General features: G+C 43.6%; 1 protein-coding gene across 3 annotated transcripts in view; it reads left to right on the top strand.

Annotated features, from left to right (window-relative positions):
* Positions 1-18,037, top strand: part of LOC132904550 (Krueppel-like factor 6) — a 268,819-nt gene that overhangs the window by 233,644 nt on the left and 17,138 nt on the right. For 2 of the 3 annotated variants that reach the window (XM_060955162.1, XM_060955163.1), the window contains exons 2-5: positions 10,721-10,894; positions 11,014-11,259; positions 12,268-12,479; positions 13,103-13,329. In XM_060955162.1, coding sequence (XP_060811145.1) covers positions 10,721-10,894; positions 11,014-11,259; positions 12,268-12,479; positions 13,103-13,329 — 859 coding nt within the window. The remainder of the gene's footprint in view (positions 1-10,720; positions 10,895-11,013; positions 11,260-12,267; positions 12,480-13,102; positions 13,330-18,037) is intronic. The other variant, XM_060955164.1, reaches the window with a different exon arrangement.

The raw sequence follows: 18,037 nt of genomic DNA, 5'->3' as shown, positions 1-18,037 counted from the left end.
GGTGCTGTCGAATTCGATGAAAGCGGCATGGTCGAACGGCCCCGCACGCATGGCCGACAGATTCGCGTTGCGTTCTCGAGCGTCACTTGTGATTTGTTTATTTCCATCCCCGAGAGATTTAATTTCTTTAATTTCTCGCCGCAATCGTGCTACGACTTTTGATTCGGTGATACTTCAATAGCGATCATTCAACGACCACGATGAAAACAGAGTATTATTCTTCGTGAATTATTGTTCATGAATTATTAAAATATTCTAGTTAGTTAATTTGCAGTGTATGAATATAACGACGAGGATATAAATTTTGCGATTTTATTACTTTCTCGACGTAGAAACTCTTTATCTGAAGTATACATATAGTAATGGATTGCGTGAAAGATGGTAAGTCTTCATAGCCCCATTAACAATCTACAAAATAACGACCTCATTGTGTCTCTCCCAATAAATTAATGTTCATGAAGAATATTAGAGCTATTGCGATAAAGTAACCGTAGTAATAAATTGCTTGTAGTCATGTCTTAAGGCAAGAAACGCTTTCAAGATTCATACTTCGATAAACAATTTTTCAATCCTTTTTTTTTTTTATCATCAAAATTACCAAAAAGTCATTATTCCAAGAGATACTTACACGAAGCGCCTATAATACCAAAGTAGAAAGAACAAGCAACCAGGGTAGCGAAGAGACGAAATCCCTAGACGGTAGTTGGGGTGGAAACGTATAAAATAGGTGGACGATCACGGCGTAGCGGAAGGGGTGGGAGCCACCGTAAAAGAATCTGAAGGAATGCAAGAACGATCTCGGGGAAAGTCGGAGCTACGATGGTTTCAAGGGCGACGACGAGTTTTTGCTCGATTTGCTCCGGAGCAGAGAAGATTGCGTGGCATGACGGTAAGAGCGCCTTCGGGAACGAGCAACTCGCGTAGAAAAGAAGCCTCCAGTTCGGATCGAGGTTATATACCGCGTAGACGAGGCGAGCATGCGTCCCCTGTGGTGACGGCTGGAAATCTTTTTGATCTCGGTTGTACAACGAAAAGCCAGTTAGTTTGCGGTTCTTCCAAGAATTTGAACCCTATGATCCTTGGCACTGATCCCTCTCGTCGTGTCCCCGAATCTTCGTAAGGGCTGATGCCGAGGCTTTGAAACGTTCCTTCTGGAAGACGAGAAGAGGAGGTCGGAGGATAGGACGAGACAATGACAAAAAGATCGACGGAGGAGAGGACGAACGCAAGAGTATTCCTCCTTGACGATAAGCTCCTCCGTTCACAAAGGGACCACGAAGACTAATAAAAATCGGCTGTTTGCTTAGCCAACGCTATTACCTGCCCCCTCTGATACCACGATAAAACGGCCTGTCGCCGGAATTGATGCTGCTTGTACGTACTGTGCTTGATTGCGTTCGCTGTTAGAAACGTGTGTTATAGTTAATTGGTTGGACGTTGGACCTGTCGGATCGATCGTCTCGATAGAGCGTCTTCGAATCGAATCTCCGAAAACTTTCAGAAACCATTTATCTTTCCTGCCACGGTGGACTCGTAACTTGTATGTGCATTTCCAGTTTTAACAAATGTGATCGTGTCAGTGGTGTTTCCTCGCAGAACTAATGAATTTCAGGAAGTTTTGTATAACGTGTATGGTATATTCATAAAAGTTTCCTGATAAATGTTGGAGTGACCCTATTCGATTTTTGATCAAGGTGTGAACGTAATAATTGTCAAAATATATCGCTGCAAAATCTTATAGGAGCAAGATGGATCGTTTAAAGTGTTCGGTGGTTTGCTGCGAGACACGAAATCTAGGATCTAGGATCTACCATCGCATTCATCCCCCTTTTTCCGCCATTCCATCCATCATCGACCGTAACGCCGTCAACGCAAAAGGGTCCCGAATCAATTTAGCTCCATCAAGCATCCACGGAGGAATTCGTCGAGCGCTCGAATCTCACAGAGCGAATTCAACCGCATTCCAGCTCGGTTTCCCGCGTTTCCCAATCGCGGCCCTCGCGCGGAGGGTTACAAATGACCGTCTAACGAGAGTAGACGCGCGGCCGCTCTTAACGAGGTGACGTCACAACAATAACAAACAATTGCAGCCTTTCGCAGGACCGCACCCTAACGAGACCAAAGCTAGCACAACCCGCATCGCGTTCCATCGACGAAACGAGGCTTGTGCCTGGCATCTGTTCGTGGACGAGGGAACGGTTGAATTAGTCGTAAGTCAGTCAGTCACGGCTTGTTAGCGTCGTTAACCCTGACCCTGGGTCACGCTACACGCACGACAACGTCCCGTTACATTTTCAATTGGAAGGAAAGCTTCGAGCTTTGGTGAAATTTCACGTTAGTCCAAGTGCATATAAACTGTGTCTTCGAGCGATTGTCTCGCTTTGTCTCGAAGTCTAATCCTAACGCCGTCCACGCGGAAGCGCTTCTGAAGGCCGCTCGATCGAGTTCAAACAGGGGAGTTTCGACGTTCACTCGAATATTCATAATCGAATTAGGAGACTGAGCCTCTGAATGGAACGCTGATGCTCTCCAGAGACAGTCGGGGGCGCAGGGGCTTGAAATGTAGTCGTGTATCGGTACAAACGTCGCGAACGCTTCAGGGGCAAGGAATGTCGTTCGATTAACGAGACTACGTATGTGCGATGCAATTTAGGGGATTTGGAAGTAAATTGACGCTGTTTTCATGTTAATTCGCTCTGTTGACGTTATAGCCGGTTAAGTTTAATTATATGCGGACTAGATAATTATGAAAAGTCTGAAGTAACCTTATAATACGTTGATCATTTTATTTCTGCGAATAGACTTTCAACATTCGAGCGTATTAAATATTTCGTGCAAATTCAACGTTGACTACGAAATGATGGAAATGCGTTAGCCTATGAATATAGCCCGAAAACGCAGCAATCATCCCTCGCAATCGTTAATCACTAAACTCTCGGATCTCCATGGTACGAGCGCGATAAATCTGGCAATGGTCGTTTCAACCGATGTACGCGCACGTATGTACACGTGTAAAGAAGGAAACTTGGCATGGCGTCTGGTGATTCGACGGTTCTCTCGATTTCGTAAAATCGAGACAGTAATTCAAACGCCTAAAGGGCCGTGATCGTAAATCCTGTCCGGCGCGCGACAAAGTGTCGCCGTGCGGTTTCGTATCTCCTGCGATTGTAGCGTACGTGTACGTGGCACGGAACCAGGACACGATATATTCCATTTAATCAGTTCCACCGACCGAAATCCTGATATCCGTGGAATGCACCTGACTCCGCCCCTTCTTCGTCCTTCTCTCTCTCTCTCTCTCTCTCTCTCTCTTGCTCTCTCGCTTAACCAAGAGAAACAAACGAGAGAGCACAGAGGCGAGAAGAGAAAGGGCCGTGCGATGCTTTCGTCGAAATTTTGCGAAAGGGAAGGAGATGTCCATTGGTATGAAGTCGAGAAAGTAGGAGGAAAGGACGAGATAAATTCGCAGGTTTACGGCACCCTTAAAGTTGCGGGAATCTCTTTAACGACTTGGCAGCCTGCCACCGTGTTGGCCTCCGCAGGAGGGCAGAACAGCATTGATGGTTCTGCGCGCCAGACCGGCCCGGTTATCATTCATTTTCTCCCGACCGGGCCACGGATTCTGTTAATGACAGCGCTGCGAAATTACTGCGGAACTTCGCGTCCACCATGTGCAATCGGACACAAAAGAAACCTGTAGACCAGTCACAGGGACGCTATGTTTCCGATCGTCATTTAAGGCAGACGATCGCCTAACTGCGAGTTCGAAGAACTTTATCTCCAGGAACTTTGCTCGTGGGTGGTGTCCGAGGAATTTAAGGATACTGGAATAGTGATAATCTCGGCTGCACTCGGTTGCTGTATGTTTCCAACTGCATTTCAACCTTTGTGAATCATAATGACTAGATATGTAGGCCCATTTGAACTTTTGGAATCCATTTGAACACTTAGGAATACTTTGAATATTTTAGAGTTTTATAAGTATCAAGTCTTCTTATTCTGTTTCCCAATCTGGAAACCATTCGTATACACTTTTCGTGAATCATGGCGACGCTGTAGGCTCACTCATACTTTTTGAATCTCAATATTCCGAATATTCTGAAACTGTAACTTTAAAATATCTTTCTCGAATTTATCAAATTATATCTATCAAATTAGAAACTCTTGGTATACAGTCCTAATATTTAATATCAGGTTAGGGGTTTGTATTAGATTATCCATATGTGGAGAGATTGTCGACCGCTTAATAGTGGGGAAAAATTATACTAACGAACATGGTGAATATCGAAAGGTTGCAGTCAACTGCAAAGTTCGGGAAACAAGTATCGTCGACCGAGCGAGTGATCCGCGATAGCTTGGAACGCCGACTGAAATATGGAAATTACGGCGGAACGCGGGCGAGTAGAAAATGCCAAATGACTTAGTTTCCATCTTGGGGGACTCGTGATGACTTAGTTTTCAGATTGGGGGACCTGTCATGTCTTAGTTGCCAGCTTGGGGGAGGGGGGACCCGTAATGACTTAGTTGCCAGCTTGGGGGACCCGTCATGTCTTAGGATCAGCCGTATTAGGTCCCCCATAGCCCAGCTCCGTCGCTAACCCCGGTGCACTCGGTGAGTTTAAAGTTCGGTCCCACGAGTTTGAGGTCTCCACATCGAATCTGATCAATCGAAAATCGTCGCCGTCAAATCCTATCGTGGTATCAAAGTCCAACGGCATTTCTTTCGTATTCTATCCATCCGACAAAGTGGATCATCTTCTTTCAAGACCGGAACGCGTCCAAATATTTCAACAGCGTGAACGTTAAACTCTGTCCTGCCTTTATTCGATTTCCAAAGCCCGAAGCCGATTTTCCTTACCCCTTTCCTCGTCCATCACGATCTCTAATGTCTGTTCTGCCTCTTCAGCCCCGCGTTTCCAATGTTTTCACCGTCTGAGACGCATCCTCTCGAGAGTGGTTTATTTTACTGTTACTGCCAAGTCCCCCAGGTTCTCTGATCATTACCGTCAAAGCGTCACCGCAGGCTGAGTAACGCGAGATTTCAAGTTCTTGAGAAGGAAGAGGATCGAAAAGAGGCTGAATTGCGTCGGAGAGAAAGTTCAGTCCGATCTATGAGTGCCTCGATAACGGGATCCTGGGAACGCGAGTCATTTTCCACGTGTTCTTCGTCTAGCTCGCGGTGACGATCATTCTTTTCCCTCCGTTACAACGCTAGTTTCCCCTCTTTTTATCTTTTCCTTGCTTGTTTGTTGCTGCCTGTGTTTCGACATGAATTGACCATTTTGTTACGTGGATTCTTCGCTGATACCGTTATCGCCAAAGTCTCTCGTAAATCGTACGTCGTTTGGGATCCTTGATCTCAGCTGATTCTTTTCCCCTCTTTCGGTCAGATGGTACCATAGATTGAAAGCTTCGAGGTTAGGAAGGGAAATTTTGTAATCTGTATGTCTTTGTTTATTATATTCTTTGCTCTTTTCTGTCGTTTATAGAATAGGAGATCTCTGACAGTTATATTTATAGTATATTTCGATAAATGTTTTTATTGTAAGATAGACTCAGAGGAACGAAGTTACACGTAACTCTCAAGCTAAACTGTATTGTCATTTTGGGAGACATGGTATCCACGAGGGATGTGTATCTACGCTTACAATTAGCCCTTATGAACATCCTGGTTGTATATTCAGGTAACAAACACACTGGTGACATGCAATATGTTTTGGCCTAGCTCAACGATTTAGTTTCCCCTATATGAGAGGAAGATAACAGAAAGCTTGTTATCCAAGCGTGCTTTTTCCAGACTATAATTTGGAACAATAAATGTAATAACGAAAACTGAAATTCCTGAGATACTAGGATAATACGAACAAGGCGCATCTTTACGTCGAAAAGGTACTTTCATACGTAGAAGTGGGAACCAGAGAATATCTCACATTCGCCGCCAGCAGGATAGCCAGGAAACAAGTGCGCGGAGAAGATGGCGAAGCGAAGCATTAGCACGAAGGAAGCGGATTCCTCTTCAAGTTTTCCTCTGGTTATGAATGAGCACAGTTGAAGTTCGTTTTGTGCTTCCTGGAATCGGGCTCGTTACAACGGTAACCAAGTCTGCGGAGAATCGCGTCACATACAACCACTCGTTTACATAGCGCTTCAGTCATACGTTACCACACACACATCTTTCGTAGTTCCTCTGTTTTCACGTGCTTTGTCCCACTACGATCAGTTCGCATCCGATTCGAGAGATTTGGAGACGTAAAACAACACGAGGATATTATCGACTCGCGCCACGTCTCGCCTGTGTGTTCCAGTTCCCTGATTTTCCCCCATAATCCGTCCGATTCTCGAGCGCGCATTAGAGCGGCTCTCCTGGAAAAGCATCATATCGATGAAGGCCAGGGATACTAGAGAGAGGATCAAACGTAGATGTTTCTACTGATAGACGTCCAACGATCGATAGCAGTTTCGTATGGGTTGTTTGGCGAAAGGATATATTCGTGAGGGGATAGAGTAATAGGGGTTTGTCATAAATTTATGTTTCTCGCCATTCGATTGGACATGTTTTATAGGATCTGTAGGTTATGGAAGGAAATATGGACGTCTTACGATTGTGAATACATATATTGTATCATGCGTATTTGTTCAAATTGGTTTCAAATCAACGAACGTACGAGCGAAGCATGAATCTGGAACATTTGAATGAAAATATAGTCATAATTAGCGATTTCGTAGACTTCACACTAAACGCGTAATATATGCAATAGCAATAATTCCATGTCAAAACCAGATGTCGTTTTTTTAATTATTACTCGTCTATTTTGCATACGAAGTACCGCGTAGATCCCAACAGATGTGACATTCAAGTCGAAACAATCCAGTTCTTTGATGCAAGTTCTATGAAACTTAACGTCGCGTGCACGTGGAACCTATGAATTATATCAGCAGTCTTTTCAATGCGGAGAAACGAACGTCGTTTACCTTATGCATAGTAATGACCTCGGCGTTGGATTCACATCAGGAGGATCGCTGTTTAATCATCAAACGAACGCGTTTTCATCCGGCAAATACACAACGGTGTATGCCTCGTAAATCCAACGGCGACGGCTTATGGGGTTATCACTGTTATCGGTAAAAGCGTAATGGAGCATTTCGTGATTCGATCGCTTATGTTTCTGTCCAATGGAAAATCATTATGGTAACGATTGTGTAATCCACCAATCTATAGATCTTGCAGTATATTCTGGAATTATTATACAGTATTTTGAATCAGATGGAGTTAACGATATCTTTCTTCAATTCCTTTTTGTCCTGCAATTGCTTACGACGGGGACTATTGTGAACACCGGTGTACCTTCTCGTATTTCACGGTCACGTATGCCTCAGGCCATTGTCTGACTGCAAAGCTCAGCGTCACGTGTGAAAGTGTCACGTTGTGGATAATGTTGAATAAAACTTTTTAAACATACCTGTTTGGTTTGTAATGCAGTAAACTTTCGTAAAAAGATGTTCTGAATATTTGCTTAAAGTTTTATTGATTTTCATTGATATCTACTTTTGGTCGAATTCGTTCGATCAGCATGAAACAGCGTTATAATGGCCCAATGTCGATTAGTGGCGAGTCAAGTAAACGGGAGAAGGAACGGTTCCGGAGTTGGTGATAAAATTCTTTTCCCAAGTTATATTAACGCCGTTACTCGCTTCCGCGAACTTCCTGGACGAACTTTAATCGTGAATAATGAAGGAGTCTGAGAATGATTATTTTTCTTGCCGAAGGGAGCAACGATATTAGACAGAGCCCTGTAACTTCGTCCTGTCGCCATTTTTCCCGCTTTCCGAAAAATCCCTACACGTCAACTTGACAAACTTCCATCTGGTTTAATTTCAACCCGAAGCAACGTGAATGCCATCCGGACGATTAGTCTCCGAGCAAACTAGCCATCTTCTTAAATCTTCCTGAACTTTATTGAATTGTGCTATTACCCTGCTACAATTTACGTACTGTCAACACATTGACCGTTATGAGAGTCACCAAATGCTATTAATCAGAACATACTCTTCTCTATCTTGTCTATAATTCTTAATCTTAATACAGGTATCAAATAAACGGCAAATAAACTTCATTAATACTGGATATTTCTCATCAGATTAAGAGATAATAACGAGTTGCTTTAACCAATTAACCGCGTGGACGTTTCTTGCAATTGACGAGCGTCGATTCGATGCTAATTTCGTTGAATGTCATTCGATAGCGATAATTCCATCGAACGTAACGAGATCAAGAGTCGGCTGGCCGGTAATTGTAACGGGATTACTATTTGTAATTCATCGGTTCCGCGTGTCAAATTTTACAATGCAAGCTTCTCATTATATTTACAACATGCGCGCGCAAGAGTAGCTCACCTCCTCTTGCCCGTCAATTCGCTCCAGCAATTTATGGTCACGGCTCTCTCGGTATATACATGCAGATTCATAGAACGATTATTACCGTTGGCCATCAAAATGCAACGACGATGTTGCAACCGCGACCTGCGTGCCGTCTCTCCGCTTTAATTAGCGTTACAATGATCGGGAAATCCCCGGTATCATAGTGATCGGTCGGTACAGCGTGGATAATTACAGCGCGCCAACCTTCCCGCCCTTGTATCGTGACTGCAATTTCTGAATTTCCTCTGTGGCTCACGCTGCAAGGAAGAAAAACCGGTAATGGACGTTGTTCGCTGATTAATCGAATTTCCTGATTTTCGTGTGCCACCAGGAACGAGAATTTCATTCGTCCGCGCGTGTCAAGCATTTCGAATGGTCAATCGGTGGTCGTAAATAGTCAGAGGGGCTCACAACGAAAATTACACTTTGTCAATTTTTGTCATGTCCGGTATTCTTAATACATTACAGTTCTAATACATTACAGATTCTTTTTACCTGTCGAATAACTAAATAAATAATTAATTCCTACGTGTCTTTGGTAAAATTATTCGAGATAAGTAAAAGATAAAAAAGTGATAATCTGTGTATTATTAAGAAATTCGACAGTAATTGATTACTCTAATAGTTTGGCTATCGAGTTATCAAAACTCGTGGAAATTTCACGGTGTAAATTGCCGGAAAGAGAAGGACCTGGTTCGATGCAGCTGGAATAAAATAGCTTCCAATCCCCGTTCTCCCGCGTCTTTGTTACCATTATCGGCTAGCCCTAAAGTGGGCTTATAGAAAAGAGGAATTATTGCACGGCGGCGATGGAGATAAGTGGTTTCATCCGTGAAACCGTCGGACAAAACCGTCGCCGTCAGTGCTAACCGTTAGCTGCGGTAATAAATTGGCAGAGAATGCCCGAAGGAAGACGCGGTCTGGTACACGGGGAACGGTTAGCAGTTATCGCGGTGCAGCCTGTGGCAAGTAAGGAGAGTAAAACGTCTCGCTTCGTGTCGACCGCATAATTCAACCGCTGCTGGAAGATCGCGTTGCCAATAATTAATACCCCTCGCTTGGTAATAGAGCAGCGTGAAAATCTCGCGACAGCGAAATACTCGGTGCCGTTTCCTTGCGTCTTCCTGGAATCGTCTTGAGCACTCGACTTCGAGGGCGGCTGAATAATTCTAGCGGAGAAAACACAACCACGCTGACAGCGGTTGTAATGAAAATTCACCTTGAAGATCAACGAAACTTTTATTAAAACCACCGAGCTTTAATATACAAAGGACATTCATCTTGAGCGTTGATAGAGTCCATCTATTTTGGTCTATTCTTCATTAGATCTTCAGCGTTTCTATTAAAATTTCCCGCCATCGAGGTCGCATGAATCATCTATCGCGACCTCAAGAATTCTTGGGAAATTTATTAAAATATTAAAACGGAAATGGGAGGGGGAGAGATCCATTAAAGTAACCGGACAAGCAGGACCTGAGGGGACAGAGGATTCGCGCAGAAGCAAGTCATCGGCGACGTAATCTCATTGCGGAACATAGCTCGCGCACAATTCCTCATGCAGACCGAAGTAGCATAACTTTGCACTTCGTCTCCGAGGAATTGTAGGAAACTGGCACAGCCTACGGGGGAAGGAGAGAGAGAGAGAGAGAGAGAGAGAGAAAGGAGGCGGAGGGAGGGAAGTTCGGTAACTCGCGAGTAGCTGTTTCGACGACGATGAAGACGTCGATGTGTTTTCGCGTACACGACCGCTTGGCTGCTGCAGATAATTTTGCCGCTGTCTCGAGAAGTTCGCATCGCCGCAGGTGTTTGCTTCGCGATCGGATCGAAAGGTTTCGCCAGACTTCCGATACGTCCACGACGCTCGAAAGATAGTTCGCATCGCGGCTTCCACGATTTCGAGCCGTGCGGTTTGTCACACCCTTCGTTAGAACTGCGTTCCTTTGTACACCGAATTTTAGGGAAAATTCACTGTTGTTGTCTGGCTGTTAATAATAATAACAGCTTTATAATCCCTCTTTTTATTCAACATTGCGTAAGCTTATTCGTGATCTTCAACGTATAATGAATTTAAGCCCTTATAATCATTATGCAAGAAAAGGATTGTGAAAATAACCACAATTTTTTAATTTAGTTTGAAACATACACAGAAATTAATGATCGTCATATGTAAACAAAGTAAATATATAGAAATGTAGGTAGCCGAGGATTTGATTTCACAGTTACCATATATAGTGTCACTATAGTAGGTTAATCAAAGCTATCGAATATTTCAAATTAACTAATTCCTGATGTATTATTCCAGACATGCTACGAGATGGAGAGGTACCTGAAGGACGAGCCGAAGCTGCAGTCGTACAAAAAGTTGCCCACAGAGTTAGATACGGCACCCTGGAACCTCTTTAGGGCGCCCCCTATCTCGTGGACAGCGTCCACCGGCACCACCAACGCACAATTCGAATCGCCAATCAAAATGGAGGTGAGTATAAAATGCCTCCTCATAGGATCGTCCGCCAAGTTCCACTCGCTCCGAGTATGTCTGGAGCCACGTGTCAAAGTCGTTTCTTTCTTCTTAACCTCGGTGTTCGCGTGACACAGGTGACGACGTCGTCGGAAGACAGGGAAACGCTCTGTCTGGACGATATAAAGTTCAGTCCAGGCGATCACAACCACAACGGCCGCGATAGGGATCTCCTGGACCGGCACCTTGATTCCTTGTCGATGTCGTCATCGAGTTCGGCGTGTTCGGCACTGTCCTGGGATAGTTCGCCTTCCGTTTCGTGCACGGCTTTCATTCTCAAGAAAGAACCCAGCGAGGACCTCGAAGAGGACGAGGAACACGAGGTGCGTCCCAGCCCGATATGCATGCGAATCTTTCGAATTTTCTGTTCGCAATGATGTGTTCTTTTATCTTGAATTCATGTTGTATGTATGTAGGCTATAGTTACAATGGATGCGTTTTCTGACGACTCAACGTTCTATTAAATACCTTAAAAAAATCAATTATGCAAAGATAGGTCATAGGTCAAAGGTCACAGTTTTAGTTTTTCGTATAAGGACAAGCTTATAATTCATTATCTTCACTAATCAATCACATATTACTAAGACTTTGAATCGAATAGATCGTTCCTCATTTTAACTATATTACATTAAATTAACCTTTTCATTTATTGAACGACATCGAAATCAGGTCGACATGTCTTCGCCTGTAATCTTCGTATACACAGATTTGTATGGCACTGGCTACCTCATTTCTCAGTTGCTTCATTCGTCAGAACGACAGTTCGTCAGAAGATGCACCCACCGTAACTACAGCATTATATATCGCTTCTTTTGTTTTTCTTCTGTTCCATCTGCCAACGAGTTTCGACCATCGAGTTTTGAGCGAGACGATTAATACGGCGCGAATGCCACGAAAGGAACGATCAAACGAAATTAATTATCGCAGCTGGTGCGTATGCCGCGACAAGAACACCTGCGTTTACAGGTTCAGTTGTATCGCCCCCACCCTTTTTCGTGCGGTATCGTTCCGACGTATCACGCGCACAATGCCCGTCAAATTTCAATTACCGTCAAACACCGGCTGTTATACAAATAACGATTCTTCCTATTTTCTACCGGCTATGTGAACCTGTGTAATTCGTGCACACGTGCATGCGGCACGCGTTTACGTACGCACAGCTATGTGTAATCCGTTTACAGGGTCATTTGGCACTGATCGATTCACGCGCGAGGCCGCGGTACCGATATCGATGTTCGATACCGTTTTAACCAGTTGCTTGCACTTTAATCAGAGGCCTCCACCCGTTGTCGTAATCCTGTTGCGTAATGAATTATGTTACCCGGCACCAGGAAATCGAGGAGGAAGAGGATAGCGGCTGCGAAAGCGAAGGTCAAATCCTGACACCACCGTCGAGCCCGGGCTCGGGTCAAGGTCATTCCAACTCCAGTCACTCGTCGAGCGGGAGTTCGATGCTCGATGTGCAGAACCTCAACCTTCATGGGACGGGCGGCAGGAGCGCCATCGTCAGGGTTACCTCCGGCAACGCGCAGGGTGTCGCAAGGTAACTGATTTTTCACTAAAAATTTTTGCAATTTACCAAGAACTTTGAGAGATATTTAGAATTAAGAAGTAGTTGAATTAAGGATAATAATTATGGAGGAGGGTAGATAGAAGAGGATGATTAAGGATAACGAAGGTAGAACATTTCAGTTTTGTAGAGCAACGAAGTTGTTTAACTTTAATTTCGAGTTACTTTTACATCGACGAAATTTTCTTGGAAGATTGGCCGAATGATTAACGACAGTTCTATACGAATTCGCCAACTTTTTCTATTTCGTTGAAATGTATGCGCTCGTCTTGGTTGATGATGCATCGTAAAACCGCGCGGCAAGTAAATAAAGAGGCAGCCTTTTAGCATTTACGTGAACTTCGATAATATGTAAATCCTGAAAATCGATGACCTGGAAACTATACCTTCGCAACAATTTCTATTTTCACAAATTCCACTATCGGTGCTAGCCACATCAAACAAATTCTGGAAAATATCCGTTAAAATAACCGAGTCATCAAACAGGATCGGTTGCACGCAAAACCCTCGAATAAAAAGTTCGAGACAGTTTTATGGTCAATTTAAACTTGAGATGCAAGAAGTATGGTTCTGATATGGCTCTGTTTTTCTTACAGACTGATCTCCGTCACAGCGAATGGTTATCCCGCAGTTGCTGGCACGCAACATGCACACGCAGGAACAACTGCAGCTGCGAGCACCGTGGCTAACAGGCACCACGCGAGGAGCCATGAGCACAGTCCACCTGATACGAAGCGCAGGATACACAAATGCCAATTTCCGGGTTGCAAGAAGGTATACACCAAGAGCTCGCATCTGAAAGCCCATCAGAGGACGCACACAGGTGAGTGATCCTTCCTAACCGCGTTTTTCACGGCACCTACCAGTTGCAAGCGATCGATTAGTTTGCGATTAGAGTCGAAGAGAGAGGTTTAATGGGGCAAAAAGTTTGACCGGAACAGAACGATCGATGGGGTCGAGTATTGCGCTGGAAACAGAGCGTTCAGACTTCGATTAACATTCCCTCGAGAGTTTCTTTGAGAGATGGTTTTAACTTTCCTTTCGACTGTATTTACCTACCAAGCTGTTATTAGCGAATGAAGAATTATAGAAAAATTCTTGAAACGAATACCGTTAGATTATTCTCTTTCGTGTCACTTCGTAGTATTTGTAACATCGGTTGAATGATAGAGCTTGCGATAATGATCGAGCGTAATCACTGGTCATCGAATTAGAAACATATGTAAAAATTTCATTTTTGACGCTCGATCATAAATGACAGAGTTTCTTCCATCAAAAGATATTTAATAGTCATACAAATGATTCGATTTATATTGCCACTGAAAATGCTTAGAATCCATTCAAATTACACGTGCACTCATCCCAGATCATTTAACATTGTCATAATGAAAACATAAATTACACAGCACACCATTGCGCGTTAGAAAGTACATAATCAAGGCAAATAGAAGAAAACACAAAGTGTTAAGACGCGTATAACGCTTTAGTACTTAATACATTTCGCTATTATAGAGTACATTCGTGCCTTTCAGTTTGACAAGAAAGAAAATGAAAAATGTTGGAAAGTTTTTAGCGATTCTAATTCGATGACCAGGCAGCGTAAAGTATTCCTTCGGTTCTTACGAACATTCATCACGCTTTCTGCAATTAAGGTGACGCGCGTTACCAATTATCAAATGTACCGATGCTGGCCATTAATAAACGTTACAGAACGCGTCCGTCTTTGTATGATACCATGCGGTCGCTCGATAATTTTGCGCGTTTCACGCGACACCGCGCGCCCTTTCTTCGCGATTCAGTTAATCGTTAGTCACGCGATTATCCCTGGCGTCTGACGGTGGGGAACGGACGGGAAACAATCGCGGACGTATCTCGGTGAGCAACCAGGGATAAATTCCCCGACGCGTTCCCTGTCTCCCTTATCGCGGTAAATAACAATGCATAATTAATTACGAAGCCGAATTAAGGGAGCCTGTTCGGCTTGTACGACGGCTCTGGGGTACTCGAATCGTGTACGCAAACCGGATGAATGCGAGGCCCATGTGCGCGAAACCGGATGATACATGTTTAATACCATCGAACCAGCCTACCTGTGTGTTTTCTTCGATCGATAGAGAGAACAACCGTTCTTTGCACTTCGCGGTACAACTTAAATTACGCTTATCTCCTAATGAGAATGTAACAAGGCGGCTTGCTTCGTGGTAAAGATTTTCGTTTAATCTGATTTTGATATAGCTATCGCGATTATTTATCGTGCGAGATATTCGAGTGAAAAGATGGTTTTCAGAAATTGGATATGATTTTGTAGTTATGGTAAAATGTAAACAAGGAAACTCGTTCTACGCTTTTGGTTTTCTACGATCCCTCTTTTAAAATTTATTCAAAATCAAATACTTAATATTTACTATTCTGAACCATCTTTATTCGTTCGTTTGCTTATTTAGGCATACTGAATATGTAATGATAATTCTCGAAAAAGCACGCTTCTCCGTTTCATCTAAACGTTCATCACGAGGAAACGAACGAAACATGTGAGACACGAATAATCTTCCAACATCCCCGTCACTTCGGTAAGTTGCGTCACTTTGTGCGAGGAACTGACCGAACACGTTATTATCATGCAGATACCGCTTCTCTCTTCTTCGTCTCGCGGTTATTCCCCGTTGGTTGCGGCAGCAGGTGATGGCGGAGGACTGTAATTAACGAGGATTCTCCTCTTTCTCGTTCCGCCTGCAACCCCCTTCATCCCTTCTCTTTTCATGCTTTTTGTCTCTTTACGCTTCAAATCCCTTCGGCGGGAGCAGATACGCGTTCAGGTGTACACGCGCGTAATTATCTGCGTACGTTGATTCCACGTCTACAAAATCACTCTTGGTGTTCTTACATATACATACATATGTAGAAGCATTGGTTATTTTTTTGTGTTCCTGATGACGGGAACGCAAGTGCAATACTAAATTGCAACAGTATCGCATTGTTCGTTTGCACTAGACTTTAAACCCGTTGGTCTGGCCAGTTCAGTTCACATTCTACTTACGTTTCGTTTTTATCTCTAATACTCTGTAAAATGTTTCGTTTTGAAATGTCACTCAAATTACCATGTTCCGAATTTCAAAATGTAGTTTGACGTGAAATGCAAGTCGAATTGATCGAATTCGATTCGATGTAAATTCTTCAACGGTAAAATACATCGTTGACCTGGCGGGTAGCCGTCAAATATTTAATCACGCGATTCATTTCACATGCATCGTGTCTTTCATAAATTTATCTGAAAATCCGCTCCATCATTACATCGGATCCCGGCATGTTTCGCCGCGAGCACACGCGCCCTCGTTCCCGTAATATTGTACGTACAAGTGATTAAACGTGTATACGCGTCCACATATATTTACGCACGTGAATAGTTACACGTGCGCGCACGGCCGCCTTCATATGTGTTTATTTACCTATCCGCGTGTGCACATCTGCATCCATACACGTTGCTTCGTGTCTACAGGAAAGCGCACAGATGTGTAATTTCAGCCTCTGTATTAGGGAGGATGAGCTTAGCGAGAGTATTCCTAGAGAAGCGAATAGGTATGGGACAGGTTGATGGAAGAAGAGAATTACAGAGAAACAGGAACAAAAGGAAGGGAAAACGCTAGAGCAGTACAAGGTGAACGCAAACCAAGGTGGAAGAATTTGGAGCTGTACAGTATATTTCTATGCAACCATTTCTATTCGAATCATCCTAAATACAATTACACAGTGATTAAAAAAAAAAGGTATTGCCACCGAGTAATTTTCTTCTAAAATATCGTGTAAACTTCAGTCACCTCGTTTATAAATTTATACAAGTTTTTAACGAACATCTGTCGATAATTTCGTTCGTCGCTTGTTTAGAAAGCTAAAACAAGTAAACAGAAAATGAATAAAAGCAGAATAATGAATAGCAAGACCAGGAAAATAAGAAAACAGAAAAAACTAGCGAAAAGTAGCGAGAAGGGAATAGGTAGGTGAAAAGAACGGGGCAAAAAGGGAAAGAAATAGAAATAAAAGGGAAGAGACAGACAGAGGGTGAGAGGGTTGGCAATAAGAGAGAGGTTGGCTGGGATACCTTCATCCTGCAGCGTGGCAGGTACGTCGGGATTGCTTCTCGCGGATCGTTAAGCAGAACTGCTAACTACGGGATTATGCATACTGTGGGGCCCCGTCCCGCAATTATGACTCTGTTATGAATTCGTCCTGACGCAAGGATCTCCCTTCGTGCTTGGAACGCGCTGCACCAGACGATGTCTGCGCACGTATCGTACTACGGTCGAACGTTTATTTCGCTGAAAACGTTGGCCGGGGAGAACTGGCTGAAAAGGACGCCACGCGTGTCCTGCCCCCTAGCCGGCTATTACCTCCGTCGTAATTGGTTTCCCGGTGACGGATGTTCCCGCTGACGGATCCCCGGGATTTTCCAGTTAATCGTTCGCCCCGCGGACTCGTGTAACGCTTCGACGTTCACAGGGTTTCGCTTAATCCAATCCGATATTGTTTCCTTTTCGAGTAACCAGTTTTCGATGTCCCATTGTGTTTGCTAGTCCGTCTGCTGTACACGATTGTACCGAGTACAGGTTCTTGATAGAATATACTTTTGTCGTTTTTGTTATGTCGTTCTATAAGTAGCTGTTTTTCTGAAAGCAGCAATTTATTTTATTCGGTTTTCATACTTTCAAAGCTAGATAAATATTTGTTTTATTTCCGAAATATAATAACGTGTACTTTAGTTTGGATGTTTTAATGTTTTTACATAGTATACAATCCTTTAAAGTTCTGTATTTTTGAACTCTCCGTAAATATATAAACATCTATATAAGCGGTTTAGCAGTTTTGTAAAAGAGGAGTAGAAAAGCTGGTATAGAAATAACAAACAATTTGCGGAAATATCCATATAGCTGTTTATTTTCAACAAGCAATCCCTACCGAGAAGAATCTTATTACTTATGAAAATAGTTCAATATTTTAGACACTTCAACCACCGTTCTTTTATTTCTCGAATCAAATTTTATCATCAAAATCAAGTACGAACCTTCAATGCTAGCCACGCGTATGGTTTTATCCACCGTCGATGATGCCTTCTCAGATTCCAACGAATTCGAAGAGACGAGGATAGAAAGAGAGAAGAAAAGGTAGTGCTGGTAAGAGACGCAAACGAAAAAGTTGGCTGAAGGCGGGCGGAGAAAAGTCCGCGAGCAACTTTCTTCCAGAGATGGAAATACCGGTATACTTTGATCTCGGTCGGCGAATCTAATTACTGCCGGCTTGGAAGGAGCGTTCGCGAGGACCGGGACGCGAAACGAGGCGAATCGTCGAATCACGGAGTACGGGCGATCGTGTGGCCGAGTCAACATGAAGGCTCGTTACGAATTCCATCGGCGAACTTTCCTTTCGAGGATCTTTCGGCATGTAGATATCCGCCGGGCCAGCAGGAGGTCGTTCATCCCTGACCCAGCTCTCCTTGGGATCTCCTTCTCACTACGTTTCAAGACTCTCGTCTTAACGAC

Source organism: Bombus pascuorum, chromosome 2, assembly GCF_905332965.1.
Source record: "Bombus pascuorum chromosome 2, iyBomPasc1.1, whole genome shotgun sequence".
NCBI lineage: Eukaryota > Metazoa > Arthropoda > Insecta > Hymenoptera > Apidae > Bombus > Bombus pascuorum.
The sequence above is the reverse complement of the archived record's forward strand: the minus strand, read 5'-3'. Positions and strand labels throughout refer to the sequence as shown.